Source organism: Erythrolamprus reginae, chromosome 6, assembly GCF_031021105.1.
Source record: "Erythrolamprus reginae isolate rEryReg1 chromosome 6, rEryReg1.hap1, whole genome shotgun sequence".
In the NCBI taxonomy this organism is placed as follows: Eukaryota; Metazoa; Chordata; class Lepidosauria; order Squamata; family Dipsadidae; genus Erythrolamprus; species Erythrolamprus reginae.
Window position 1 is genome coordinate 78110606 of NC_091955.1, and position 23702 is coordinate 78134307.

Genomic DNA, 23702 nt, shown 5'->3' on the forward strand with positions numbered 1-23702 from the left:
CTCACTTCGTGGAAGAAGGAGGGCTATGATGTTTCTTCACAGCTGCTAGCTAAGTACTTAAGAACTGATTAAGGGGATTGTAGAGACTACCAGGTTGTTTTGGGGAAGAGTGCTCTTTGCAATACAAAAAGGGTGCTTTGTTTCTTTTGAATTTTTGTGATAAAGAACATTGTTTTTGAACTTTCAAGTGTGTGTGTGTGTCTGAAATTTGTACCCTTGAATTTTCGGGAGACTCATACCATAGAGCCCAGCAGAACAGTATCTAGTATCATGTATATAAATATTAAAGATTATAAATATTATTATATCTTTGTGTACCACCAATACGTACTTGACAAAACAAATAAAAAATAAAAAATATTTGTTGAGGAACACAGTAACATTTTAAGGTTTTGTACTAAACCCACAAGGTTCAGTATGATAACATATTAGGCAAGTAGCTCAATTTTCTTTAATCGCTATAAAATTTCAGTTCTAGAGAATGATTAAAATGATTAAAGCATTTATGGGGAAAATATATTATTTAATTATTTCCTATTTTAAAAGTAATTAAGGATCACACTAAGATACCAGAGAAGGAAGGGCAATTAAAAAAACCTATGAAGTATTCAATAAATGGTGCACAAATGTACTACCCCCACTGCGTCCCCCACTCCCTGGAACAGTACCCTATTACTGGTTGTGCTTGTATGCTTAACAAAACTGACGAGACACGGAGCAATAATCCAAGCTCTACTCCTCCCTTACGCACTTTTCTACATAGCAAGGACGACCTGGGGCCGCGTCGGAACCAAGGAGCGATTATTCAATCTTTCCCACCGGGCAAAGCTAAGCGCAGCACCACGAAGCGGGCAAAGAGAAGCCGAGCAGAAACTGGCAGCGGCGTCAGCGGGAAGGCGAAAAGCGTGACATCCCTCCTTAGCTCTGCTGCAGGGGGCAGGCCCCGCCCCTATAAAGCTGAGAAGCGGAGAGAGGTTAGATAGACGTGTATATCGGAGGAGACGGAAGGCGATGCTGCGAGGCTCCTCGTCTCAGGTGAGGTCCCGCCACCGTCCGGCTTTTATTTAGAACCGCCGCCCCTGCAGCCGTTCGAAATGGGTCCGCCTGCGGGTTCTTCGCCGCCACCGATTGGCTGCGGATCACCTGGTCAGCGGGCGGGCGGCAGTCTTCCGGCCGGAATCTCCTCGTGGGTGATAAGACTTAATACAGTAGTTTCCATAATATTGAATGTCCATGCTGGTTAACGTGGTGGGTCCAGTGCAGCTTGCATATTGGGAAATGGTTTGCCTGCCTCAGGTTTCTACAAACTGAAAACTCAAGATGATGAGCCATTTGAGAATTAGGTGTCCATGCAGCACCTATTTCAGTAAATAGATGCTGCATGGACAGTAGGTCAATATTTCATTTTCCTAGACCAGGGGTTGGCAAAGTTGGCTCTTCTATGACTTGTGGACTTCAACTCCCAGAATTCCTGAGCCAATCATGCTACCTTAGGAATTCTGGGAGTTAAAGTCCAATGTCATAGAAAAGCCAATTTTGCCTACCCCTGTCCTACACTAGAGAATGGCATCTTAAGCTCAACATTTGGTTCACATTTTGGTGAACCAAGATTTTTTTAAAAAGAAGAAGAAGATGCAATAGATGTCTATGGAGGGTTTTAGTCATCCAGGTCATGATTGTCCCATCAGAGGTGGCTTTTTTTTCCCTTCAAGAGGCAACTGGACTTTTTGGGTTTTTTTAAAGATGTTTCGCTTCTCCAAGAAGCTTCTTCAGCTCTGATGAATGAGAAGTGAAACAAACAAACAAACCAGGAAGTCCAGTTGCTTCTTGAAAAAAGCACCTTTGGGACTGGAAAACAGCTATTAGAAAATGAGCAACTGGGGCTAGCCAATTAATTTTGACTTATTGAAGTTCAAATTTATACTTTTAACAAACATGGGTCCTGTAAGTAGTTTTTTGAGCACTTAAAAATGAAGATCATTCACTCTTCCAAATCAAGGCACAAATTCCTGCAAGCTACTTCAAGGGTAAAAAAAAAATGCCAAAAAATGGAATCCATTGTGGAACCGATGAAGCCAAGACAAGGCCTAGAAAAAATAGTTAGAATTGTTCTCAAATCTATGCAATTTGATCTAGGCAAACAGAATTCACAGTTCACTGCATACTACCTGCTGGAAAGGTTACATTCATTGATTAACTAACTTCAAATCTATTATCTGGTTTTAAGATTATTCATCTTTCTTTTTTATAGTTTACCACACAGAGGCTTTTTTTCACATCGGGATTGTACGCTACGTTATAGAATAAAACTTAATCATGGCCAAGGTGATCACAATGCTTCAAACCCTCAGAAATCATTGGAAGAAGACTACAGTTGGGATCTGCCTGGTTACATGGGGAGGAAACTGGCTGTATGGAAAACATTGGTAATTATTATGAAGTCTTTCAATGGTAATTTTAAAAAAACCCAGGCGAGGCCAAACAGAAGTGGCAAAAGAGCTATAGATTGTCCCCTAGTTAGTTTTTGCTCTTTGTTGTAACCAAGGAATACTGTACAGTGATCCCTCGAGTTTCGCGATCTCGATGTTCGCTAAACGCTATATCGCGAGTTTTCAACCCGGAAGTAAACTCCACCATCTGCGCATGCGTGCCCTTCCACGCATGCGTAGATGGTGGAGTTTCCCCGCCGGGCAGAGGCTTCCCTGGGTCTTCCCCCTCTTGCCCCGGTAAGGCGCGAGCAACGGCGTGGGCGGGTGGGCGGCACATGCGCGGGGAAACCCCAGGGCCGCTTCTCAGCTGAGAAGCGGCCCCAGCAACAGCGCGGGGGGTGGGCAGCACGCGCGCGCACGGAGGAAACCCCAGGGCCGCTTCTCAGCTGAGAAGCGGCCCCAGCAACAGCGCGGGGGGCGGGCAGCACGCGCGCGCGCGGAGGAAACCCCAGGGCCGCTTCTCAGCTGAGAAGCGGCCCCAGCAACAGCGCGGGGGGCGGGCAGCACGCGCGCGCGCGGAGGAAACCCCAGGGCCGCTTCTCAGCTGAGAAGCGGCCCCAGCAACAGCGCGGGGGGCGGGCAGCACGCGCGCGCGCGGAGGAAACCCCAGGGCCGCTTCTCAGCTGAGAAGCGGCCCCAGCAACAGCGCGGGGGGCGGGCAGCACGCGCGCGCGCGGAGGAAACCCCAGGGCCGCTTCTCAGCTGAGAAGCGGCCCCAGCAACAGCGCGGGGGGCGGGCAGCACGCGCGCGCGCGGAGGAAACCCCAGGGCCGCTTCTCAGCTGAGAAGCGGCCCCAGCAACAGCGCGGGGGGCGGGCAGCACGCGCGCGCGGGGGGGAAACCCCAGGGCCGCTTCTCAGCTGAGAAGCGGCCCCAGCAACAGCGCGGGGGGCGGGCGGCACGCGCGCGCGCGGGGGAAACCCCAGGGCCGCTTCTCAGCTGAGAAGCGGCCCCAGCAACAGCGCGGGGGGCGGGCGGCACGCGCGCGCGCGGGGGAAACCCCAGGGCCGCTTCTCAGCTGAGAAGCGGCCCCAGCAACAGCGCGGGGGGCGGGCGGCACGCGCGCGGACAAGCAGCAGCAGCGAGGCGGCGGGGAAACCCAATCTTCGGCTCCTCGCTGCTGCTGTGGAAATAAAAACACCATCTGCGCATGCGCAGATGGTGTTTTTACTTCCGCACCGCTACTTCGCGACAAATCGATCATCGCGAGGGGTCCTGGAACGGAACCCTCGCGATGATCGAGGGATCACTGTATTTTGAATCGGAGCAGAGAAATTGGTAAAGGAATAAGGAATGACCCTCCAAGCTAATTTTTTTTCTCCGCCAAACGAAGCTAACTGGATTTGATAGCTTTTCTGAATATCATAACAAAACAGGCCAGGGAATTTTAAAGACTTTGGAGAGTTGTTTGTGTGTGTATAATCTCAGAATCCGAATGTAATTGGGTCAGCAAAAGGCTGACTTTCCATTTTACGTATCTGCAAGAAAGAAACATTTTTGGGTAAGTTTTATGGACTTAATTCATATTTTTTCCTCCGGAATCAGAAGGGAAAATTACTACGAGGAAAGAAAATGCTTTTTAGATTAAAACATCAATTAGCTTTATATAAGGTCAGAATTAATGATGAATATTGATAGTCCTTGACTTATTAGTGACTGTTTGAAGTCACAACGGCACTAAAAAAAGCCATTTATGACCATTTTTCACACTTACTGCATTGCATTTTATCCCCATAGTCACATGATCAAAATTCAGTCTTTTCGCAACTGACTCATATTTATGATGGTTATATCCTGGAGTCACATGATCACCTTTTGTGAACTTCTCAATAGCGGAGCAAGAGTCATTTAATAAGTCTGCTACTAACTTAACAATTTCAGTGATTCGCTTAACAACTGTCACAAAATGGTGCAAAATTCATTTAACAAATGTTTCGCTTAGCAACATAAATTTTGGAGTGAATTGCGGTTGCACGTCAAAGATTACCTGTAATTTGAAGGGTGCAATATTTATTTAGATACACTAATTTAAAGGGATTCCCGAACCATGTACTGTAATTTAATGTACACTGCTCAAAAAAAAAAAGGAAACACTTAACACAATATAACTCCAAGTAAATAGAACTTCTGTGAAATCAAACTGTCCACTTAGGAAGCAACACTGTTTGACAATCAATTTCACATGTTGTGCACATTCAACTTTGTACAGAAGTAAGTATTCAATGAGAATATTTCATTCATTCAGATCTAGGATGTGTTCTTTGAGTGTTCCCTTTGTTTTTTTGAGCAGTATATTATCTGCTACTTAAAGATTTACATGTGATCATAGTACTTTCAAACAAAGGCATATCCCATTGACATTAGAACAGAATGAGCTGGAAGGGACCTTGGAGGTCTTCTAGTCCAATATTTATTAAAGAGCCGGGGTGGCGCAGCAGGTAGAGTGCTGTACTGCAGGCCACTGAATCTGACTGTAGATCTGAAGGTCAGCGGTTCAAATCTCATCACCGGCTCAAGGTTAACTCAGCCTTCCATCCTTCCGAGGTGGGTAAAATGAGGACCCAGATTGTGGGGGCAATAGGCTGGCTCTGTTAAGAAGTGCTATTGCTAACATGTTGTAAGCCACCCTGAGTCTAAGGAGAAGGGCGGCATAAAAATTGAATGAATGAATGAATGAATAAATAAATAAATAAATAAGCAAATGAATGAATGAATGAATGAATGAATGAATGAATGCCAACTTCTCTCCACTGCCTTCCTGTCAGGCCCCAGGTTAATATGTGAATTCAAAGGCTGGCCTGACACAGTATGGTAGGGGGAAAAAAACCCCACACACAGGGGAATGAGAGATATGCCACATAGCACACATTCCTTCACGCAGAATCCAAAGTAACTGAACACAGGAAGGAATTAGAAATCCCTGCATTGGATTTGTCCACATGATTTGCCCTTGTGGGTGTGGGCATGGGAGATGAGCTTTTGACCTGGATGTAATCTTAAGGGACCTTAAGTTGGAATTGATGGTCAGGTGAACAATTAAGACATCTGAGAAAATAAATGAACTTCCACGTCTTGTTTCTTTAGCGTAGAGTCATATTTATTAACAGAGCCAAATTAGATTCAACATGCTTCATTCCAACTTAAGGTCCCTTAAGATTACATCCAGGTCAAAAGCTCATCTCCCATCTCCCACAAGGGCAAATCATGTGGACAAATCCAATGCAGGGATTTCTAATTCCTTCCTGTGTTCAGTTACTTTGGATTCTGCATGAAGGAATGTGTGCTATGTGGCATATCTCTCACTCCCCTGTGTGTGTGGTTTTTTTTCCTTTCTACCATACTGTGTCAGGCCAGCCTTTGAATTCACATATTAACTTGGGGCCTGACACTTCCATTAGTTGGTTGCCTGAACTGCTTTTGCTCCTAGGCATTTTTTTCTAACATCCACCCCAAATCCGCCTTCTATAATGGAATATGTGAATGATCTGGGAAAATTTACGGAGAAGAGATACTGTCTATGAAACAACTAAGACAAAATGAAGAAGACCCTAAAGGCTTAACTATATCAGAGAGAAAAAGTTGGGAAGGACCCACCCATCCCTACTTGATCAAGCAGGTTTGTGTCTTCAGACTTGCAAGATTCTGTTACTGTGGCCTTACTATAAAGCAGAATTAGCTTACCTTGTTTCCTGTCTTGTTTTAAAGTGGGAGATTTGATATCCGTCTTAAAAATCTGAAGGTAAAGATTTCCCACTGTCACTTTGAACTATATGATCAATTAGGATAGGTCCTTTCCAAGTTTCTTTCTCCTCTGATTTTTTTTTTCCTAGGCAGCATCTCTTCCCCTCGTTCCCCAAGGTCATCCACATTTCCAGTATTATCTTCCAAAGATTTTGAACTGTTAAATTCCATGTCTCATGCTCTGGGATGATAGAGAACACATCACAAGCTTCATCTGTGTGATATCACTTTATGTGTTTGAAGCATGCTGTAATATCCCCGGGCTAAACAAGCCCTGTTCCCTCAATCGGTCCTCGCAGACTTAACTTGAACTGTTTGTGATGCAATAATATAGGAAGAGGCAGTATATGGTGCTCAGTGAATAGTTTTGATATTTTTTTTAACAGGAGGCATGAATGCTGCAAAGACGCCTTTAAGCATCATTGTTTTTATTTATAAGAAAGCCTCATTGGCTCTGATAGATAACTGCAGCTCACCTTTAAAAAAAACAAGAGAGGGGATTGAGAAGAAAAGCTGCTGCTAGTGTTAATTTACGCTCGTTTTCTCTGCTGGAACTTCTCAGCAGCTGACATGAGTAGGTTTCCCAAAGCTACGAGAGCCAAGTCAAATAGAACTGGAAAATCCAATTTGCAAATGAAATAAGGTATACTGCCCTTCGCTCCATCAAAAAGCAAAAAGAGGGAGATTATGATCCCGCTATATAGAGTGCTGTTGAGACCACATTTGGAATACTGTGTTCAGTTCTGGAGACCTCACCTACAAAAAGATATTGACAAAATTGAACGGGTCCAAAGACGGGCTACAAGAATGGTGGAAGGTCTTAAGCATAAAACGTATCAGGAAAGACTTCATGAATTCAATCTGTATAGTCTAGAGGACAGAAGGAAAAGGGGGGACATGATCGAAACATTTAAATATGTTAACGGGTTAAATAAGGTCCAGGAGGGAAGTGTTTTTTTAATAGGAAAGTCAACACAAGAACAAGGGGACACAATCTGAAGTTAGTTGGGGGAAAGATCAAAAGCAATGTGAGAAAATATTATTTTACTGAAAGAGTAGTAGATCCTTGGAACAAACTTCCAGCAAACGTGGTAGATAAATCCACAGTAACTGAATTTAAACATGCCTGGGATAAACATATATCTATCCTAAGATAAAATACAGAAAATAGTATAAGGGCAGACTAGATGGACCATGAGGTCTTTTTCTGCCGCCAGTCTTCTATGTTTCTATGTAACCCTAAATGACACCTTGGTTATGCAGTGGGATAAAATAGGTGGAAGACTGAGTCAACCTTGAGCCAGTGAGTATCGAACTACTGGCAGTTGGCAGAATTAGCCTGCACTACTGTATTCTAACCACTGTGTCACCACTGCCCTTAATGTTAAAATTCATGTTACGAAAAAAGATTTTCTCAGTGCTTTGCTATCAAGAGTAGCAGTTGGGAAGGGGGTTTCCTCCACTGTGACCTCCTTCTTTCTCCTTGTTATAGTTCCTTCCCTTACTACAGATAGGGAACTTACAACCTCAATTGGGTCTGGAATTTTGGCCACAAGTTGTTGCAGTCATTAAAAAACATACCCCGGTGACCAGTTTGCTCAAGGGTCACAGCCTGGTTCTCTCAGTTGTAGTTGTTAAGCGACTCTGTGGCTTGTTAAGTGGTCAGAGCAAAAGAGCTGCCCACCAAAGAAAACATTAGGTGGTGAATGGAAGGGAACTCCTGTGCTGGGCCAGAGAAAAACTCAAATGCCAAAGGCAGATCCCCTCCTCCCCCCCCCTCCAGATCAGGAAGAGGACCACAGCTCTAGTTTGGAGAAAGTAAGCTTTTTTACGACAACAACAACAACAAGAAGAAGAGTTGGAAGGGACCTTGGAGGTCTTCTAGTCCAACCCCTTGCTTAGGCAGAAAACCCTACATCACTTCAGACAAATGGTTATCCAGCATCTTCTTAAAAACTTCCTGTATTGGAGCATTGACAACTGGTGGCAAGCTGCCCCCCCCCCCACAAGGAGTCGTGACCCTCAGGTTGAGAACCAGTGCTTTAGGCTGAAGCATGGAACTTGCTATCTGTTCTGCCGGTGTGTTTCAACCGCCCGTAATTACAGGGTAATTAGTCCAGGAAGACACACACCACACGATAAAAGGAAAACCCAAAAGTTTTTATCAACACAAAAACAGAAACAGCTCCCTTTTTAAATGTCAAAGGGATTTTCTGGTAGGCACAGGTTAAATGCAATCCAATTGCTCACCCAATAACTGGGAAATTGAGTCCAATTCTAAAGTCCAGAGAGTCCATGCACAATCTTGAACAGCACAAAACCCATGATCTTGACGAAACAATGAATCAAATAAACTGCCATGAGGCTAAAACACCAGGCTGCACTTTTATCTGTAGCACTAATTACAGCAGCCCCACCCAACCACAATCTTGAACAGCACAAAACCCACAATCTTGACGAAACAATGAATCAGATAAACTGCCACAAGGCTAAACCAACACGCTGTTCTTTTTATCTGTAGCACTAATTACAGCAGCCCCACCCAACCACAGGTGGCCTCATTTTCTCTTGTAATAATCCTTCAGTTGTTGTCTCCTATGCATCACTCTACGCATGCATGGATATGTCATTAATTCTTGTTCAGAATCCAAGGATGATACAGAGGATTGATCTCCTCATGGGCTATATGCCAAACTCCCTTCTTTCCTGTCACTCACGCTTCCTTGGTCAGAGGAGGCTTCGTCGGCAGATTCCATGGGGAGCAAAACTGGCCTGCGGCATGTGGATGTTTCCCCCACATCCACCTGCACATTCCTTGGGGCAGGAGCTGGACCAGAGCTAACCACAACACTATCCAAGCATGCAACACACTAAATCTTTAAATTTGGCTCACAGCCACCCCCCATCCTCCCAGTACACCCTTCTGGCACACCATTTTAGTCATGAAACTTCTTAATGAAAGCAAATGTATGCTAATCTCTTGATACCCTTCTCCTTGGCAAATGTTAGGAGAAGCAGAGAGAGTTAGCATATGCCAAAATTCAGAAACTCAAACTCAGAGGGCCTAGTGTGCTATTTTGTGTATATATGTGCAGGTTGAAGGAAGGAGAGTAGGGGAGATAGGAGAAAAAAATGAGGGTCTGTGGTTCTGAGGCTATTTGGGGGAGGGGGGGTTACAGTTTAAGAAGAAGGGTTTTTTTAAAATTTATTTAATTCGACTTCTATGCCTCCCAATCCCAAAGAACTCGGGACTTACTGCTATACTATTTATTTATATAATGGAGAATGTGGTTACTTTGATCAGTGCTGTGGGTAAAACATTAATCCATCCTTTAGTCTAGTGCAAGGGTCACATCTTTTTGTTCTTAACAAATTTCTAGTTAAATAAATTAATAACAAATGTGATACCGTCTAAAATTATGACTGTGAAAATAGTATGCATTCCTAACCCGCAGTCCCTTTGAAAAGTTTTGACTTAAGATTTATGTCTACCAAAGCAGAAATCCTTTTTAAAATGCATACATATATCTCCCTTCCCTAAATTTAGCTTATTTAATATTCATTTTTTGACTTTTCTTCTCTTCCCCCGTTATAGCGATAACCTGCTAAGGAGAGCTGCATGCCAAGAAGCCCAGGTAATACCATTTAACAAGATCAAATTAGATTAAAATTCTTTCCTTATCTCACTTGTGCAGGATCCTGGAGATTCTCCCGGTGGGTATGTTCTACGTGAGTAGCCTATCAACAAGGATGTCAGTGTTCAGTTGCTCAAATACTACAAATACTGCTTTCTTCTTCGTGCAAAGCTTAGATTTTGCACCTAATTTATACCTCAAATTCTGCAAAGTATATATCAGTGGTGAATAGATTCCAGGTATTTTTGATAATTGAGAAGGATGCTATCTTCATAAACATTAGGGGGAATGGATATTTCTTAGACTATTGGTACTCAGTACTGTTGGCAGTAATCTTTACACTGTATTTTTTTTAAAAACCTCCACCTTTGTTATTATAAAAAGAGTTTTGCTTTAGAGTTGTCCTTTGTTCTCCTGTCAATTTCAGCAAGAGCAATTGATGGTTGAAATCATGATTTAAACAACTGATTAATTTTTGGACTTCATTGCTTCATCTTTATCCCCTGATATTTGGACTTGATTTTGAGTATGGAAAATAACAGCATTTACTGTTACTTAATTATCGGTTTAGAATTCAGAATATCAGAGGCACTTGTGCAACTTGCTTGTTGCGAGTGACAAAGCAAACAGGCTACCGGTTTTTTCCTTGAGATCATTTCTTTCAGCGGGAAGGCATGCGGTAACTACCAAAATAGAGTACAGTGGTACCTCGTGATACAAACCCCTCGCCATTCGAACAATCCGAGATACGAACTCGGGGTTCGGAAATTTTTTGCCTCTTCTTCTGAACTTTTTCCGTCTTACGAACCCACTGCCTGAACGCCGAACCCGGAAGTTCGGCAAAAGTTCGGGTTCGGGTGGCCGCCGAGAAGCCCCGCTGCCCAGCTGTCGCTTTTTGAAACAGCCGGGGGGCTTCTCTGCGTCCTCCCGAACCCGAACGCCAAACCCGAACTTTTGCCAAACTTCCGGCCAGGAAGGACGTCTTTGTGACATCAAAGCTCCGCCCATGGAATTCCCTATAGGGATTCCCCACCTCCTTTACAGCCTCCCGACCGGCCCGACAGCTCCGTGGCTCTTTTGAAAAGCTAACAGACAGGCGGCGGGGCTTCTCAGCATCCTCCTTAACCCAAACGCCGACCCCGAACTTTTGCCGAACTTCCGGGTTCGGTGTTCGGGAGAACGCCGAGAAGCCCCCCAGCTGTTTCAAACAGTGACAGCCGGGCGGCGGCGTTTTTTTGCATTTGTTTTTCCTTGCATGGATTAATTCATTTTACATTGTTTCCTGTGGGAAACGATGTTTCATCTTACGAACTTTTCGCCTTACGAACCTCCTCCGGGAGCCAATTAAATTCGTAACACGAAGTATTACTGTATTGTTTTTCGGCGTCCAAATGAAAAATACTAATTATTCTGAAACAGTATACTTACATTCTCTTTATTATTAGGTATGGGGCAACCAAATTATTCCTTCCAATGTGCAGATAAAGAAAGCAACAGTACTTCTCAACCCTGCAGCTTGTAAAGGGTAAGCTTCTTCTATGTTATAAAGATTTTAGAAATCTTCTATATAATACAAAGAGCTACATAGAAATTGAATTGATAGGGCTGGGCTAGTTCCCTTAATTTCCCAGCTTTTAGAATATGGTGATTTTTATTTGTGATTACTAAGGGAAAACCATCTACTTCATTCTACAGAATTATTCCTTCTTCGTGCTACCCCAAATATAAGTTGAAGCAACATAGCCAGGCAGGGGATTCAAAACCATACTTAGCATATTCTAGGGTTGTGCAAACTCAGATAAAACAGCTTTTAACTCTGGACTCCTATTTCCTTGACCATCAGGCTTATGTTTCTTTCTACATTTTGCATGTTTTCTTTGTTTTTCTTCATCTGTAAAAAGAAGATTGATTGATTGACTGGTTGCCTTTATATCCCTCCTTTTCTCTGCTAATAGAATAGAATAGAATAGAATAGAATTCTTTATTGGCCAAGTATTATTGGAGTCACAAGTAATTTGTCTTTGGTTCATATGCTCTTTTACATAAAAAGATAAGATACATTTGTCAACAATCTTAAGGTCCAACACTTAGTGATAGTTATAGGATACTCAATAAGCAATCAAACCATTATTATTATTATTATTATTATTATTATTATTATTATTATTAATTAGATTTACTAGGGAACTAAATAAAACAATATAAATCATAAAGATAAAAGCAACGAGATTATAGTCATAAGTGGGAGGAGATATCCTTTTCCCCCCAAAATAAGTCACCCCCGAAAATAAGACATAGGAGAGATTTCGTTGAATTGCCTAATTAAAGGCATCCCCCGAAAGCAAGACGTGGGAGACGTTTCATTTCTCAGCATTCCCGAAGAGAACATATATAACACTGCTGTCTATAAATTGCATCCCAAAACGCTGTATCAATCAGATTTAAAACACATCCAACACGCATCCAATTGCTGCTTGTTTGGATACATTTTTGCTGCAGCAGGATTGCACCATACCATATACCATAGTTTTAAATACAGTAGGGGGAAGTGTTTACTTTTTTTGTTCAACAACAAATGTGAATTCTTCTTCATTGAAAAAAAATAAGACATCCCCTGAAAATAATATGTCCTATTTTCGGGGAAACAGGGTAGGAAGAGAAGAATAGAATAGAATTCTTTATTAGCCAAGTATGATTGGACACACAAGGAATTTGTCTTTGGTACATATGATCTCAGTGTACATAAAAAGAAAAGATACATTTGTGAAGAATCATAAACTACAACACTTAATGATATTCACTGGATACAAATAAGCAATCAAATCACACTGGGAAACAATCAGTATAGATCATAAGGATAATTCCGGGGTCTATGCTGATTTGATCCGCACAATAGTTCTATGGTATGGGTATCAAAGCCGTGACGTCACATGACACTTCATGATGTTTTTCCCCTTTGTAGAGCTGGGGTGGGCGTGGCCTGCGCATGACGTATCCGGGCCCTGGGCCGCCTGTTGGACACCCTTGTTGTATGAAATGACTTAGGTTGAGAGATAGCGATTGGCGCAAAGACATCCTTGGACCTCTGAGATCTACCAGCTAGTAATTGTACCTGGATATCTAATCTAGGATCAAGAGGTTATTGGTTTTACTTTACTGCTTCTATGTTGGTTGAGGCAGGCAGGATTGCTCTGGGTACCATTTGTTGGGGGTCAAGGGAAAAGGAGGGTCTTACCTTCTCTTTCTGCTCAAGATCCCCATGGACAATTGGTGGGCCATTGTGTGACACAGAATGCTGGACTCGATGGGCTTTGGCCCGATTCAGCATGGCTCTTCTTATGTCCTTATGTTCTTTATTGGCTTTGTATAAAATTAAATACTCATACACACTTGTCATCAAGACGATCATTGGAAAAGATATAAAAGGAAGGATTTATAGGTTGATTGAAAAACATTTCTGAAGTCAAAATATGTCTAGTTTATTAATAGGTCTTTACTACAGAGCGTCCTGGATATTTTTTTTCTTTTTTTCTTTCATATAATTAAACCCATTTCTAAACAAACTGCCTTTGTTCTAACATTCATTTAGGGCTCTGAAAGGAATAATATTCTTGCAAACTATATAAGTTGTGGGTTGTTGTTTTTTTTACTTGCAACGGGATAACCAAAAATAAATCATGTAAATGCAATATGCAGAACAATCAAAATCAGATTATGTAAATGCAGTAACAGAATAACAAAAATGAATTATGCAAATGCAATCGCTCCAAAACATTTCTATCCCCTAAACCTAAGAATCTCTCAGTCATATAAAGTGGCTATTTCTATGCAAGTGAATTTGAAGAAAGATAATATACTCTCTTAGCAGCTGAATGAGTGACTCACTCTAAGGAACACCCAAGTAAAAGAATGTTGTAATCAAGTCTTCTTTTCTGTATTTTCCAATTGTTGTTTTCTAGCGTTTAAAAACTTTCCAGAAAGCCTTTGTCCCTCTTGATTATAAGTATTCCGTGAATCCGTTGTATAATATAGCAGACACCTAGATTGCCATTAGAGGTGGGTTCCTGCCAGTTCGGACCAGTTCTCTAGAACCAGTAGCAGGAATTTCCCCTTGCTCGCTGAAGTGGCAGTGGTAGCCTGCTGGACATGCCCCCGAACCAGTCCTCCAGCTTGAAATAAGTCCACCAGAGCCAAATTTACAAGAAAATAACCCTCTGCATATGTGCAAAGCCTCCTCTGCATGTGCAGATGAATTTAACCTGGGAGTGGTAAGGGCGTGCAAAATGTGCACGTTCGGCGTGGCCCTGAACCAGTAGCAAACGTAAGTCAAATCCACCCCTGGTTGCTGTCTTCTTGATTAATTCTCTTTCCAGTTTCTTTCCAGCCCTAACCAGGTGCTAATGATCTTCCCAGCTCTTACCAGCTTCCAAGCATTTTCATTGTTACTCTCTGCTAAGAATGTTTTCCAAACCCTGTCTTCGTAGGGTTTTTTTTCATAGCTCTACTTCCTCCAAATGTTTCTTTCCAGCCCTAACCAGGTGCTAACAATGTTCCCAGCTCTTAACGCGCTTGCAATCTCATTTCATTGTTACTCTCTCTGAATAAGGTTTTCTTTAAAGCCCTAACTAGGGAATAAAAATCTACGGAGAGGGGCGGCATACAAATCCAATCAATCAATCAATCAATCAATCAATCAATAAGTAAATAAATAATTAAAAAAATTAAAAATAAATAAAATAAAATAATAAAATTAATAAAATAAAATAATAAAATTAATAAAATAAAATAAATAAAATAAAATAAAATAATGTGCTGAAGCTGACCAGACTAAGGATGCTAGGCAGATGAATATCTGGTAAGCAAATTCTGGCAAAATGGGTGAATTTTGGGCTTGCACGCATTAATCGCTTTTCCATTGATTCCTATGGGAAACATTGTTTTGTCTTACAAACTTTTCACCTTAAGAACCTCGTCCTGGAACCAATTAAGTTTGTAAGACAAGGTATCACTGTATAAAGCTATTGCATCTGTGCAGAAAGTGCATCAGAATAATGTCTAGCTGAGTCTTTGGCCAGAAGCCTATTGCATTGTAGGTTCTCTTTCCACTTCCTTTTCACTTGCTGCAAGCACTTGCACCGTTGGGAATCAGAAATAGCTGGATTTGTCTTCAGCATCTTTCCTTCTTCAGCATCTTCTATTCCTCTTTTGTAGTCTACTTTTCTACCCTGGAAATTCAGTTGGCTGTGACAATGCCTGGCTGTGAAACTCAGTTGGCTGTGACAATGCCTCTCCATCAGTTTATGTCTAGTAGCTATTAATGTTTTCTTTGGGAAACTATAGTTTCCTGGTTCCGTCACCTTCCTGCTAATAAAAAAGATAGAAAACCGGTGTTCCGCAATGAGTTAGTTTGCTACTTAAAACAAATCAACCCGGCAAGTACATAAGTGATTATACTGTCAGTTTTATTGCAGCTTCTGTAGCTTTACAGGGAGAAACCTGAGATCTCTCCCAAAAACTCTGAAAAAGTATTCAAGGTCTTCCCTTTGATAAAAAAAAAAATGATACCCCACTGTCAGTGATGGTGAACCTTTTTTGGTCCGCATGCCAAAATTTAATTAAATTAAATTAAATTTATTTGACTTATATGCCACCCAATCCCGTGGGACTCAGGGTGGCTTACAACAATAAAAATATGATACAATTGCAATAAAGTCAAATGTTGTTCTGTCGGGCTCTCTGGTAGACTCCTCCCAAAAATTCACAGGTACAAATTTCAGAGACACACACGTTTGAAAATTCAAAACAATGTTCTTTATAATAAAAATTCACTTAAACCAAGCTCTCTTTTGGTATAGCAAAGAGCACTGGTCTCCAAACAAACTGGTAATTTGTACAAGTCCCTTATCAGTTCTGTGATACTTAGCTTGCAGCTGGGAGGCAATTCACAGTCCTTCTTTCACAAAGTGAAACACACTTTGCTCTGGTTTAGTTTCAAAGTGGGGGAAAATCAGCACACAAAAAGTCAAAGTCAGTAAAGAAGTCACGAAACACGATCAGATAATCCTCCACAATGGCCAAACCCACAGGCTGCTATTTATAGCAGCCTCACTAATTACCACAGCCCCACCCAACCACAGGTGGCCTCATTTTCTTTGATAACAATCTCTCAGTTGTTGTTGCCAATGCATTGCTCTCCTCATGCGTGGCTGTATCATTAACTCTTGTTCTGAATCCAAGGAGGAGCTAGATAATTGATCTCCTTCTGAGCTGTCTGCCCCACTCTCCTCCTCCCTGTCACTCATGTCTTCTTGGTCAGAGGAGCCTTCATCAGCAGATTCCACCGGGGGCAAAACAGGCCTGCAGCATGTAGATGTCTCCCCACATCCACAGTCCTTGGGGCAGGAGCAGGGCCAGAGCTAACCACAACAAATGTTAAATAGGTTTTTTTTAAAGTAAAATCTCCATTAAACTAACAATAAAAGACTCTTAATTTAAACAATCTTACACACATATGTACCAAGCAAATCATAGGTCGGCCACAAATAGGTGTTAACACTCAGAGCCCCCAGGCCTGCCAGCAAAGCCAGGTCTTCATGGCCTTCTGGGTGGGAGCAGTACGGACATTGGGGGTAATTGGTTCCAAAGAGCCGGGGCAGCCACAGAGAAGGCCCTCCCCTCATTTATGCAGCCAGGCCTGGGGCCATTAGATCCTTGCCCCCTGGCCAATGAATGTGTTAAGAGAATGTTGAGTGAATGGAATGATTGTTTATTTATGCTTTGGGGGTTTTTAGATTTTAATTAATTAATTGGTTTTAAGATAATTGTACACTGTTTATTATATGTTGTGAGCTGCCCCAAGTCCTCGGAGAGGGGCGGCATAGAAATCCAGTTAATAAATAAATAAATATCTCCGGGAATATCTCCGGGACCGCCTTCTGCCGCACGAATCCCAGCGACCAGTTAGGTCTCACAGAGTTGGCCTTCTCCGGGTCCCGTCAACTAAACAATGTCATTTGGCGGGACTCAGGGGAAGAGCCTTCTCTGTGGTGGCCCCGACCCTTTGGAACCAGCTCCCCCCAGATATCAGAGTTGCCCCCACCCTCCTAGCCTTTTGTAAGCTCCTTAAAACCCACCTCTGTCGTCAGGCATGGGGGAATTGATACCTTCCCTCCCCCTAGGCTTATAAAATTTATGCATGGTATGCTAGTATGTATGATTGGTTTCTAAATTGGGGTTTTAAATTAACTTAAATATTAGATTTGTTTACATTGTATTATTATTGCTGTGAGCCGCCCCGAGTCTGCGGAGAGGGGCGGCATACAAATCTGATTAATAAATAAATAAATAATAAATAATTCACAATCTCCCAGTTTCAAGCCTGAACTCATGGGCCAGATGTGTTACATGCTTGACATGCCCAAGCCCGGTTTAGCGAAGGGGGGGAAAGTCCTGATACATCATGTGACACTACCATGACAACACAAGTTTGACATCCCTGCCTTAACTACCACACAAAACTGATTCTCCGAGATACTCTTAGGACAGGATAAAAGCATAATTTAATTAATAAAGTATATATCTATTGTTCAATGCCATCATTGCCTGATATATTTTTTCGTTAATCTCCTTTCCCACTGTTCTGCCGGGCTCTCTGGCATGAGCCTCCCGAAAATTCAAGGGGACAAATTTCAGACACACACACGTTTGAAAATTCAAAACAATGTTCTTTATCACAAAATTCAAAAGAAACAAAGCTCTTTGTATTGCAAAGAGCACTCGTCCCAAAACAACCTTGTAGGCTGTACAATTCCCTTAATCAGTCCTTAAGTACTTAGCTAGCAGCTGTGAAGAAACGTCACAGCCCTCCTTCTACCAACGAAGTGAGACACACACACTTTGCTCTGCTTTGGTTTCAAAGGCGTGAAAAATCAACAAACAAAGTCCGGAAAACAGCAAAGCACGGTCCTAAAGAACTGCGATCAGATAATCTTCCACAACGGCCAAACCAACACGCTGCTATTTGTATCAGCAGCTCTAATTACTAGCGCCCCACCCAAACACAGGTGGCCTCTCTTATCTCCTGTAATATGTCCTCAATTGGTCTCTTCTATGCATAACTCTGCAGCTGCTTGGGTCCAAGACCTCCGCATCCGAATCGACCGAAGATAATGGAGATTGGCTTCCTGGGCTGTGTGCCAAGCCCCCCTCTTCCAAGTCACTCCCACTTTCTTCTTCGTCCGAGGAAACTGCACTACCTGAATCTGTCGGCAATAAAACAGGCCTATGACATGTTGATGTTTCTCCTGCATCCACCTCCACATTCCTTGGGGCAGGAGCTGGGCCAGAGCCAACCACAACACCCACATATTTGTTTTTATTGATGAGAGATGTGAATTGTAGTCATTTTAGACAGATGACTCATTTGACATACGTAGAGAAATGTCAAATAGCCACTGGGTTTAACTGATAAAACAAAACTGGTTCCCTTAGATGACGACAGCTTCTGTTTGGCTTCCTTGGCTGCTAGATTTTGCTAGGAACATATTGCATATCTTGTTTTTATTATTATTAAGAATGTGACCTTTCTGCTTTTAACGCAACTGATTCGAACAAAATTCTCATAAATTGTCTGCAATTTTTTTCCTTTCTAGCAAAGCCAGAACACTTTTTGAAAAGAATGCAGCCCCAATTCTCCACTTATCCGGTCTAGATGTGACTGTGGTGAAGGTAAAAACTAAAAAGAGTTTTGTAGTGTCTCTCCTTTGGGGGGGGGGGGGGTCAGTCTTTTGGTATATTTTACGAAAAACAACCTAGTTTTCTAGGGGAAAAAGAAAAACCCTCTGGTTGATAATAGCTTTTTTAAAAAAATCATATCTTTTTTTTTAAGGAAAAAGCTAAGTCTTTAATTTTCAATTAAAATATCTGGGGGATAGACGTAAACATAATATTTTGGAGTATCAGCTATTTACCGTAGGATGCAGGCAGAAGGGTTGGCGATTCTGTTTTAAGAAGCAGAATTATTTTATTTATTTTTTTAAAAAAACCAAACAGCTACGAAGTATTTGAGATTGGTTAAGAATGGTATTTTGCCTCTTTCAGAATATATTCATTCGGAAGACTCGAGTCCGATGATGGGGTTGTTAAAAATGAAAGGAAGGAAAAACTTGCAATTGTTAAGCGGTGCTGAGCTAGTATTGCGAAAGTTATGTAAAGAATATATTACATAGCTTTTCGTTGGAAGCAGGAGGGTGTTGAATGCAATGTGTTTCTGTGACCTTTCTCGCCACTCAGACAGATTATGAAGGGCAAGCAAAGAAGTTGTTGGAACTGATGGAAAACACCGATATGATCATCATTGCAGGGGGAGATGGAACAGTGCAAGAGGTACGGTGAGAATTTTTCTACTCAGCTTTTCTCCAGCACCTAATCTGTATTATTATTATTATTATTATTATTATTATTATTATTATTATTATTATTTATTAGATTTGTATGCCGCCCCTCTCTGTAGACTCGGGGCGGCTCACAACAGTGATAAAAACAATACATGGTAACAAATCTAATAATTAAAATCTAAAATAACAGTTTTACATTACAAAGTCTAAAAAAAAAAAAACCCCAATAGATAGAATATATACACACAGTCATATCATGCACAAAATTACATAGGCAAGGGGGGGATGTCTCAGTTCCCCCAAGCCTGACGACAGAGGTGGGTTTTAAGGAGTTTACGAAAGGCAAGGAGGGTGGGGGCAGTGCTAATCTCTGGGGGGAGTTGATTCCAGAGGGTCGGAGCCGCCACAGAGAAGGCTCTTCCCCTGGGTCCCGCCAGACAACATTGTTTAGTCGACGGGACCCGGAGAAAACCAACTCTGTGGGACCTAACCGGCCGCTGGGATTCGTGCGGCAGAAGGCGGTCTCACAGATATCCTGGTCCGGTGCCATGAAGGGCTTTATAGGTCATAACCAACACTTTGAATTGTGACCGGAAACTGATCGGCAACCAATGCAGACTGCGGAGTGTTGAAATTTTTTAATTTTTTGATTATAAATTATATCTTAATATATGGCAGCGTTGGGTTATTATAAACTTTTGAGTTAGCCTGAGAAGAGATTATCTGTTCACAAAGTCTGCAGATTATCTCAACCTGTGGGTTTATGGACACAAAACATGTTCAGAAATTTGAAGAGCCACGGTGGCACAGTGGTTAGAGTGCAGTACTGCAGGCTACTTCTGCTGATTGCTGGCTACCTGCAGTTTGGCAGATCGAATCTCACCAGGCTTCAAGGTTGACTCAGCCTTCCATCCTTCCAAGGTCGGTAAAATGAGGACCCAGGTTGTTGTGGGCAATATGCTGACTCTTTAAACTGCTTAGAGAGGGCTGTAAAGCACTGTGAAGCAATATATATGTCTAAGTGCTATTATGTGTGTGCGTGCATATTTGTGTTTTAAAAAAGACTTATCTCTCTCCTTCCTTCCTTCCTTCCTTCCTTCCTTCCTTCCTTCCTTTTCAGGTTATAACTGGGCTCCTCCGAAGAGCAGATGAGGTAAGGTATATTTTTCTAGGGCAAACGTACGTTGAAAATTGTATTCATCCTGACATTTTTATAATCAGTGATTATTAATATTAAATTATAATCTCTATTTCTTGGTGTTTCACCAAGAAGGCTTGGTGAAAGCTGTTATGATAGAATTCCATTCCACACGTGGGGAAAAACATTAGACTAGAGCCCAAATGCTAGTATTTCTGTGTGCAGAAACATTGTTTTTATATGAGCCTTATTCTTCACTTTGAAATGAAACAAAGCAGAAAACTATTTATCATCTTATGAAAAATTTGCCAAAAGTGGATCAGCTTTTGATAAATTCTAGCTAAATATAACGGAATCCGTAAATATCTCATTGTACTTCAGAGAAACTGCAGAACAGGAAGCTACCATACAAGCAGAACATAGTGAAATGAAGTGGTTCCTGGTTGACAAAGGAATGTAACAAGGCTGTTATGCTCTCTCTTAATTTAATTTATATGCTGAATATATATATATATATTAAGGGAATCTGAATTGGAATAAATTGGGTGTAGTTTTGAATAAACCTATTTTATCTGCATCCTTGAATCACTGCCTAAGGGAGTCCCACTTCTAATATTAGTCAAGAGAAACTTGTGGCAATATGGGCTTTACATCAAGACTTTCAGCTTGTGTATTAACATAACTTATTCCATGTTTTATTAGATTTTTACCCTCCCCAACAGAGAGAAGAAGGCATTTTAATGATTCAGTCAAATATTTGAAGGGATCATTATCAACTAGAACTACACAGCTGCTGTGTAGAGCTGTGATCACGATTATATTTCAGAATTGATACAATTGATCATATTTCAGTTTGAAAAAATATTTTGTTATTGAAAAAAAAACCCATGACCAAAAGGTATAGCATGTTGGATATGTTCACCGCTTTGAGTTATTTGTAAAAATAAAAGGCAGGATAATAATTAAATCAATTATGTTGCAGCAGCTTACCAAAGACCACTATGAAGTCCTTCCATTTATTCCACATTTAGATAAAAGAGATAACTTTATTGTCATGTTTTTATTGTGAGCACACTGGCCCACATTAAAAATGAAATTCTGTTGCCTGCTTTCAGGAGAAAGTGTATACCTACCCAAACACATACATAACATACACATGCTATATATAATCTGCCCATATATATATATAAGATTTTATTTTCTGTTGATATATATATATATAGTTCACAAGGTTGATGTAATAGTTACCTACACAATGGAAACATTCTTGGATAAATAAAGAATGGGTTGATGATAGACTATGTTTTTATCACTCTAGCACAGTATCACACTTAATGCAGATTTACTTTGTGTACCTGGATTGCCATCAATGGCAGTACAGTGGTACCTCTACTTACGAACTTAATTCGTTCTGTGACCAAGTTCTTAAGTAGAAAAGTTTGTAAGAAGAAGCAATTTTTCCCATAGGAATCAATGTAAAAGCAAATAATGTGTGCGATTGGGGAAACCACAGGGAGGATGGAGGCCCTGTTTCCTCCCAGGAGATTCCTAGAGAAGACCCCATGGAGGCTTCTCCCCACCTTTTCCGGCCCTTTTTCCTCCCAGGAGATTCCTAGAAAGGCCCCACGGAGGCTCCTCCCTGCCTTTTCCGGTTACAGTTTCGGAGGCTTGGGTTTGTAAGTGGGAAATGGTTCTTGAGAAGAGGCAAAAAAATCTTGAACACCTGGTTCTTATATAGAAAAGTTTGTAAGTAGAGGCATTCTTAGGTAGAGGTACCACTGTATTACACAACAACTCTTTGTCTCTTGGGAACAAGCAGCATGGTATCCTTTTGAATAGGTCCTTTTCTTTCATTTGCATTTCGAAGGCATAAACCAATCTTCGTTAGGTAGTTTTAATGGCTTTAGTGCCATTAATTTATCAATGATTGTAGGCCAGTGATGACAAACCTTTTCAGCACAAAGGCAGCACATGCGTGCACTTGGAAAACATATTTTGTCTGTTCTCCTATTTCTCTGAAGGTACTAGATCAGGGGTGGGCAAAGTTGGCTCTTCCATGACTTGTGGACTTCAACTCCCAGAATTCCTGAGCCAATCATGCTAGCTCAGGAATTCTGGGAGTTGAAGTCCACAAGTCATAGATGAGCCAACTTTGCCCATCCCTGTACTAGATTATACATCGCCACAGCTTAAGAACTTCTTCCACCTATTCCTTTTTGTTGTTGTTGTTTAGTGGGGTGACATTGAAGTATTTCTCATAAACGCTCACTCATTTTTTTCAACTTTTAGCTTCTATAATAAAATGTCACAGTGTTATTTCCCTGTAGCCCAAAATTATTCTGCGCAATGGTATTCTGGAAATGCAGGTCTTAGTTCCAGGTAACATCCTGTTTAATTAACTCCCTGGTCAGAAAGACAGGGAAACCCAGACTTCTCCGTTGTGGGGTAGGAGAAGAAAATCAATTGAGGAAGGGGACTGCAGTAGAGAATTTAATAATAGAAAAATGTCTAGGCAGAAATGATGGAAAACCAGAATGAAGCAAATTAGATTTTTGAGAAATGGTGCCGCGAGCTGCAGTAATCTGCAGAGATTTAGGATACTGTGGTTACGTGGTCATTAAACTTGATTTGCTACGATTTTTCAAAGATCACAGCTCATGATACTATAAGGATGCCCCTGTGTGTGCTCCATTAGGATGGTTTTTACTGTATCTTACCAAGTGTGATTACTAGCCAACAACTTAGGGCAGCCAGTGCAGGTAGTCCTTGATAAACAACAGGTCATTTAGTGAACATTCGAAGTGACAACGGCGCTGAAAAAAAGGAACTTGGTTTCAGCAGTTCATGATTACATGATTAAAATGTAGACGCTTGACTCATATTTATGATAGTTGCAATGTCCCAGAGTCACGTGATCCCCTTTTGTAACCTTCTGATAAGCAAAGACAATGGGGAAGGCATATTCACTTAACAACGGGGGTGAAGTGCTTCTGGTTCACTCGTGCCTGTCGGTCGTCAGAGAGCAGGTCACGAAAGGAGTATGAGGCCCTGCCTCGAAGCCACTATTTGGGTTCTTTTACCCTGTGCGCATGCACATAACACTTTGATTTATTTATTTATTTATTTTATTTATTTTGTCCAATACACAATGAGGGTTTTAGTGGGTATATATCTATATACACATAGATTGATTGATTGATTGTATTTATATGCCGCTCAATCTAAAAGAAGTGAGTCTGCGGAGAGGGGCGGCATACAAATCTAATAAATAATAAAAATAATAATAATAAAAAGGACTCTGAGT

General features: G+C 41.5%; 2 protein-coding genes across 4 annotated transcripts in view; both read left to right on the forward strand.

The window, feature by feature from the left end:
- The window catches only part of SSBP1 (single stranded DNA binding protein 1), a 348477-nt gene that overhangs the window by 201005 nt on the left and 123770 nt on the right, over window positions 1-23702 (forward strand). The window lies entirely within an intron of this gene.
- The window catches only part of AGK (acylglycerol kinase), a 53265-nt gene continuing 30326 nt past the window's right edge, over window positions 764-23702 (forward strand). The window contains exons 1-7 of one of the 3 annotated variants that reach the window (XM_070754849.1): window positions 764-1035; window positions 2252-2426; window positions 9826-9865; window positions 11311-11390; window positions 18517-18592; window positions 19157-19249; window positions 20381-20413. In XM_070754849.1, coding sequence (XP_070610950.1) covers window positions 2317-2426; window positions 9826-9865; window positions 11311-11390; window positions 18517-18592; window positions 19157-19249; window positions 20381-20413 — 432 coding nt within the window. In that variant the 5' untranslated portion in view covers window positions 764-1035; window positions 2252-2316. Of the gene's footprint in view, window positions 1036-1120; window positions 1249-2251; window positions 2427-9825; window positions 9866-11310; window positions 11391-18516; window positions 18593-19156; window positions 19250-20380; window positions 20414-23702 lie in introns of those variants that run through there. The other 2 variants (XM_070754850.1, XM_070754852.1) reach the window with 2 other exon arrangements.